This window comes from Dermacentor albipictus, chromosome 3 (genome assembly GCF_038994185.2).
Source record: "Dermacentor albipictus isolate Rhodes 1998 colony chromosome 3, USDA_Dalb.pri_finalv2, whole genome shotgun sequence".
Classification (NCBI taxonomy): Eukaryota; Metazoa; Arthropoda; class Arachnida; order Ixodida; family Ixodidae; genus Dermacentor; species Dermacentor albipictus.
Window position 1 is genome coordinate 193,156,982 of NC_091823.1, and position 7,263 is coordinate 193,164,244.

The 7,263-nt window shown below is 44.4% G+C and overlaps 1 protein-coding gene across 4 annotated transcripts in view; it reads left to right on the forward strand.

Annotated features, from left to right (window-relative positions):
• Window positions 1-2,746, forward strand: part of LOC139057690 (acid phosphatase type 7) — a 297,629-nt gene extending 294,883 nt beyond the window's left edge. For all 4 annotated transcript variants that reach the window (XM_070536425.1, XM_070536423.1, XM_070536424.1 and 1 more), the window contains one exon: window positions 2,533-2,746. In XM_070536425.1, the coding sequence (XP_070392526.1) occupies window positions 2,533-2,616 (84 nt within the window). In that variant the 3' untranslated portion in view covers window positions 2,617-2,746. The remainder of the gene's footprint in view (window positions 1-2,532) is intronic.
• Window positions 2,747-7,263: the final 4,517 nt, after the last annotated feature.

The following is a 7,263-nucleotide window of genomic DNA, read 5'->3' on the forward strand; positions in this document are numbered from 1 at the left end:
TTTTTTTCTTGAAATAACTCCAAGAGCGATTTTAATTAAATTTGTTGCATTTGAGAGAGAAAGATATATTCTAGTAACTGTTGGAAGCGGAATTTCGATTTAGAGCCTGAATTTGTTACAAGAGTTCTTAAACATTCAGAAGTTTGTAAAAAAGAAACGGAATCACGAACTCTACACATTCATAGTTCTGCATCAAGAACAGAGATCACGGTTTTGTAAACGGCATCCATTGGATCATTGAGAGCGGACAATTTTGATATGTCATTCTGTATATTAAGTGAATGTGTTACGTTGTTTACAGGGCTTCTGCAAAAGCTGTATTTCAATATTACCTAATTTCTTTACATTCATGATATCATCATCAGCAGCAGCAGCCTGGTTACGCCCACTGCAGGGCAAAGGCCTCTCCCATACTTCTCCAACTACCCTGGTCATGTTCTAATTGTGGCCATGTCGTCCCTGCAAACTTCTGAATCTCATCCACCCACCTAACTTTCTGCCACCCCCTGATATGCTTCCCTTCCCTTGGAATCCAGTCCGTAACCCTTAATGAACATCGATTATCTTCCCTGCTCAATACATGTCCTGCCCATGCCCATTTGTTTTTCTTGAACTCGCGTTTTCTTGTTCTTGAACTCGCGTTTGTTCCCTCACCCAATCGGCTCTTTTCTTATCCCTTAACGTTACACCAATCATTCTTCTTTCCATAGCTCGTTGCGTCGTCCTCAAATTAAATAGAACCCTTTTCGTAAGCATCCAGGTTTCTTCCCCGTACGTGAGTACTGGTAAGACACAGCTGTTATACACTTTTCTCTTTAGGGGTAATGGCAACCTACTGTTCATGATCTGATAATCTCTGCCGAACGCGCCCCAGCCCATTCTCATTCTTCTTATTATTTCAGTCTCATGATCCGGATCCGCGGTCACTACCTGGTCTAAGTAGATGTATTCCCTAACCACTTCCAGTGCCTCGCTACCTATCATAAACTGCTGTTCTCTACCGAGACTGCTAAACATTACTTTAGTTTTCTGCAGATTAATTTTTAGACCCACCCTTCTGATTTGCTCTCCAGATCAGTGAGCATGCATTGCAATTGGTACCCCGAGTTACTAAGCAAGACAATATCATCAGCAAATCGCAAGTTACTAAGGTAATCTTCATTACCTCTTATCCCCAATTCTTTCCAATCCAGGTCTTTGGATACCTCCTGTAAACACGCTGTGAACAGCATCGGAGAGATCGTATCTCCCTGCCCGACGCCTTTCTTTATTGGGATTTTGTTGCTTTTTTTATGGAGCACTACGGTGGCTGTGGAGCCGCTATAGATATTTTTCAGTATTTTTACATACGGCTCGTCTACACCCCGATTTCGTAGATTCATGTGTAACATGCCAATTTTGTCCGCTTTAGATGTACTACTAGATGCAATTCACAGAATTGTACTATCGTTTTTCGTTGCTGAGTTATAGAGTTGTAAATTTGATAGTTTCGTTTTCTGAAAATTTTAAATTTTTGCTAATTTTTACTAAAAAATTGGCAACCTAAATAAAAATATTTGAAACCAATAGTCCCTAGATTCTATGTTTTTTCTTTTAAATGCAGCAAACTTTGCCAACTTTGGTACAGTGCTGGCCGAGGAAAATGAATTCTCCTTTTACATGTATTTAGATGAGGAGCACCAGAGCTAAAGCTTCCTCATAAGCCGTTTCACCAGTGCTACCGAACTCATTTTGGGTGACTGCTTTTCACCGTGTAACAAATGTTATCGCGCAGCGCGGGACGAGCCCGCACGTATCGGAAGTTTCTCGAATATTATCGATGCTTATTCTTGCTCTCTGTTGTCACCGTACGTTGAGTAGTCTCATTTCATGTATGTCGGACGCGAATGGTGTAGAACTTTCTGGGGGACACGCAGGCGCCAGCGGTTATCTTTAATGACTGATGTATAAAAGCTGACGCGCTTGACCCGCTTATCAGATTTTCGACGATCGCCTCCCGTATCCGCCGCTGTCGTCGTTCTTTTGAGTCGAGGCTGTTTTTGAGGGCACAAGTTCGCCTAATGAAACGCTAGTTTCATCATTCCTAGTTTTGCTGCTTTTCTCACCGTCACTATTGCGTGACAATATACTCATTATTGCGAGAAAACGACAGCCAACGTTTTTTTATTATATTGCACCCAACATTCTTGCCGGGTACGTCAGTGTGACGTTATGAATTGCGAAGCATATTTCCGCATTTTCTTCGTTGCGGTTCATTAAGCGTTCTTGAAACTTCCTAAGTTTAGTAATCAGCTCCATTAGAATACAGTGTTGTCCATCTTTACGAATAAATATTTAGGTAGGTGCGAGCAGAGGGCGCCCAAATCGATGGCCAGCTGGTGCGGGAACGCAGTGTCGCTGCTTGTCTTTTGTTTTTGCACGGTTTCTTGCTGACCAAGCGTTTCCTCGTCGTAAGAGAGGCTTCTCTATTTAGTGTCCCTTTAACATTTGCCATTGTGCTACTGACCTCAATTTTCATTTCTCGTTACCCAGGGACTTCAGCTCTTGGACGAAATCACAATCGTGAAAGAAAACCATGGAGCCTACCCCACCTTCCATCGTGGAGCCACTGAGTGAAGTTCGTTCTATCTTGTACTGGCCACGGCTGGCGATGGAACCAAGCTACGAAGAGTTATGACTGGGCCTGAAGGGACACACCCTCAGTCTGTAGAAATGCGATAACATGAAACATCTTTTCTTCAATTCATCATGTTGGGTCACGTATTTAATCAAGCCTATATGGATGAATGACGAATAACGTCATGACGCAATACGCGCAAAGACGCTAACTCGCACATGTTACTTCAATGCAATGAGATGGATTGTTTCGCTATGGTTTGTATTTCATTGTTTGAGACTAGAGCCCAAGGGCGATCAGAGTCGAAGAAGGTGAAACAACAGGCGTTCATAGTGTAATGACGTGGAAGTTATTATGCCAACAGGAACACGAGCACTATCATCACCAATTAGTGAAAGCGCCAGTTAATACGACTCACTGAAGAATCATTTTAAGAAGATAATTTCATACCACCACCTTTTCCGCGTTGCGGACTGCTTTCCTGAAACGCTTAATGAACGCGCACTATGTTTGCCGCTGTCCGTTCAGAAGCAAAGACACGAAGTTCATTGGCTTAGTAAAAAATAAATTGCTAGTGCTGTGACTTTATGCCTGCCTAACATGAATTAGGTGCAGCGGTAACGTAGAGGTACAGCATCCACCACGCGTGCAATAGGACCGTGTTACGAATGGCCGCACAATTTTCCACCGGGCTAAAAAATCCACGTCTTCATAAAATTGCATAAAAAGGCCTGTAGTGCGGCCTGATCCCGGTCACCAGAACCGGTAAGGCACTCCCTCACCAGAGCAGGATTGGCCATCCTGGTGCAGTACTTGGTAACAGCCTCCTATATCAATACAACAATCAAACCCCGGCCCTCAGTCCCCAGCCTCTGCGAAACGACTGACCACGGCGGCGGTCAGACCTGTGACGCAGCAGAGGCTGCTAAGAATCTCTGGGTCCGGACAGGCCGCCATTGGAATCTGAACCTGGCAACGTCTAACGCTAGAATGTCATCTAGTGAGACGAGTCTAGAAGTGCTATTAGAGGAATTAGCTGGCAGTAAATGGGATATAATAGGGCTCAGTTAAGCTAGGAAGACAAAAGAAGCATATACAGTGCTAAAAAGCGGGCACGTCCTGTCTAACGGGGTTTAGCAGGGAGACGAGAACTAAAAGTCGGATTCCTGATTAAGAAGGATATAGCTGGTAACATACAGGAATTCTATAGCATTAACAAGAGGGTGGCAGGTCTTGGAAAACTTAATAAGAGGTACAAATTGAAGGTTGTACAGGTCTACATCCAGTCATGATGACCAGGAAGTCGAAAGCTTCTATGAAGTTGTGGAATCGGCGATGGCTAAAGTCGAAACAAGACGCACTATACTGACGGGCGACTTCAATGCCAGGGTTGGCAAGAAGCAGGATGGAGACAAGTCTGTGGCAGAATATGGCATAGGGTATACATATAGCAGGGGAGCTTTATTTTGGAGTTTGCAGAACGTAATAATATACGGATAATTAATGCTTTCTTTCGCAAGTGGGATAATCGGATTTGGACGTGAAGGAGCCCGAATGGCGAGACTATAAATGACATTGACTTCATACTCTGCGCTAACCCTGGCATCTTACAAGATGAGGACGTGCTCGGCAAGGTGCGCTGCAGTGACCATAGGATGGTAAGAACTCGAAGTAGCCTAGACTTCAGGAGGGAACGGAAGAAACAGGTACATAAGAAGCCGATCAATGAGTTAGGGGTAAGAGGGAAAAGAGAGGAATTCCGGATCAAGCTACAGAGCAGGTATTCGGCTTTAAGTCAGGAAGCGGACCTTAGTGTTGAAGCAATGAACGACAATCTTATGGGCATCATTAAGGAGTGTGAAATAGAAGTCGGTGGTAACTTCGTTAGACAAGATACCAGTAAGCTTTAGCAGCACACGAAAGATCTGATTAAGAAACGCCAATTTATGACACTCTCTAACCCTACAGCTACATTAAAACTGGCAGAACTTTCGAAGTTAATCAGCAAGCGTAAGACAGCTGACATAAGGAAGTATAATATGGATACAATTGAACATGCTGTCAGGAACGGAGGAAGCCTAAAAGGAGGGAAAAAACTAGGAATTGACAAGAATCAAATGTATGCGTTCACACGCAAAGCCGGCAATATTATTACTAATCTGGATGAAATAGTTCAAGTGGCTGAGGAGTTCTATAAAGATATATACAGTACCAGTGACACCCACGGCAATATTGGAAGAGGGAATGGTCTAGAGGAATTTGACATCCCACAAGTAACGCCGGAACAAGTAAAGAAAGCATTGGGAGCTATGCAAAGGGAGAAGGCAGCTGGGAAGGATCAGGTAACAGCAGATTGTTGAAGGATGGTGGGCAAATTGTTCTAGAAAAATTGGCCACTCTGTATACGCAATGCCTCATGACCTCGAGCGTGCCGGAATCTTGGAAGAACGCCAACATATTCTTAATGCATAAGAAAGGGGACGCCAAATTTGAAAAATTATAGACCGATCAGTTTACTGTCCGTTGCCTACAAATTATTTACTAAGGTAACCGCAAATAGAATGAGGAACACCTCAGACTTCTGTCAACCAAAGGACCAGGCAGGATTCGGTAATGGCTAATGAACAATAGACCATATTCACACTATCAATCAGGTTATAGAGAAATGTCCGGAATATAGCCAACCCTTATATATAGCTTTCATTGATTACTAGAAAGCGTTTGATTCAGCCGGAACCTCGGCGGTCATGCAGGCATTACGGAATCAGGATGTAGGCGAGCCGTATGTAAAAATACTAAAAGATATCTATAGCGGCTCCACAGCCGCCGTAGTCCAATAAAGATAAATAAAGTCAGGCAGGGAAATACGATCTCTCCAATATTGTTCACAGCGTGCTTGCAGAAGGTATTCAGAGACCTAGTTTGGGAAGAATCGGGGATAAGAGTTTGTGGAGAATTCCTTAGTTGCTTGCGATTCGCTGATGATAATGCCTTGCTTAGTAACTTAAGGGGCTAATTGCAATGCATGCTCACTGACCTGGAGAGGCAAACCAGAAGGGTTGGTCTAAAAATTAATCTGCAGAAAACTAAAGTAATGTTTAACCGTCTCGGAAGAGAACAGTAGTTTACGATAGCTAGCTGGGCACTGGAAGTGGTAAGGTAATACATCTACTTAGGGCAGGTAGTGACCGCGGATCCAGATCATGAGACTGAAATAATCATAAGAATAAGAATGGGCTGGGGTGCGTTTGGCAGGCATTCTCAGATCATGAACAGCGGGTTGCGATTATCCCTCAAACGAAAAGTGTGTAACAGCTGTGTCTTATCAGTACTCACCTACGGTCCTGAAACCTGGAGGTTTACGAAAAGGGTTCTACTTAAGCTGAGACGACGCAACGAGCTATGGAAAGAAGAATGGTGGGTGTAACGTTAAGGGATAAGAAAACAACAGATTGGGTGAAGGAACAAACGCGAGTTAATGACATCTTAGTTGAAATCAAGAAAAAGAAATGGGCGCGGGCAGGACATCTATTAATGAGGGAAGATAACCGATGGTTATTAAGTGTTGCGGACTGGATTCCAAGAGAAGGGAAGCGTAGCAGGCGGCGGCAGAACGTTAGGTGGACGAATGAGATTAAAAAGTTAGCAGGGACAAGTTGGCCACAATTAGCACACTACCGGGGTAGTTGGAGAACTGTGGGAAAGGCCTTTGGCCTGCAGTGGGCGTAGCCATGATGATGATGATGATGAACATGAGTTAATCTCACAGAATGTCTCTAAAAAGAAAGTCGCGAACCAGAGAAAGTCTATACACCTATTTAGTGACATAAGACTAGTTGTTCCTCAGCAATGGTTAGGGTAAAAAATTCACCGAGGCTTAGGATACTCACTAAGACGAAGTTGAGTGCAGCTCTACACGTGTTTTCATTTCGCGATATATTAGTTGGTGTGGACGATCTGTATCGTGCGGCAGGTTGCAACCGGAGCGAAGTGCGGCGCGACTGCTTCGCTAATCGGATGACCACGAGAGGCAGCGCGTGGGAGCGATTTGTTTCCCTACAGACGACGCGCGCTATTCTGGTGCTATCGCGTAGTCATCGTCGCCGCAATCTTGCCCAGCACTGCGATTTTCTTCTCACGTTTTCTCCATACCCTCCACCTCCGCTTTCCTCCTCGCGCTTTCTTCGCTATCGCCGTCTTTCATCCCCCGCTGCGCTCCACGTTCGCTTTCACCCTGCACTGTGCTCGTACGATGTAGAACGCCGAAGCCGACACTCGCCCGCAGGAAAGGGAGCGTAAGAGCTGCGCTCCGAAGCACCATAAGCGCATTTTTATCAGGCTTCATGCAAGCATGCGAGAACTCTGCTAGAAAAACTAATCAGCTTCAAAGCTTTTGCCATCATGTTATAGAACATACGAACACGAGCACTAAGCTCCGGTACATTATGCTTGTGTTTCGCGTAGCTGCTTCAAGAGACTCATTGCCGATTATATTAAGAAAAAATACTCGCTGGGCTGAAACGTTAGGCACTCTGCCTTAGCCTGTTCCCTTTGCGTGTCATTGAGGCATTTACCTGACTACCCTATGTACACTTTGCCGCACGAGTAAGGGAAATGATATACGGGACCTTGCGCGCAATTCACAA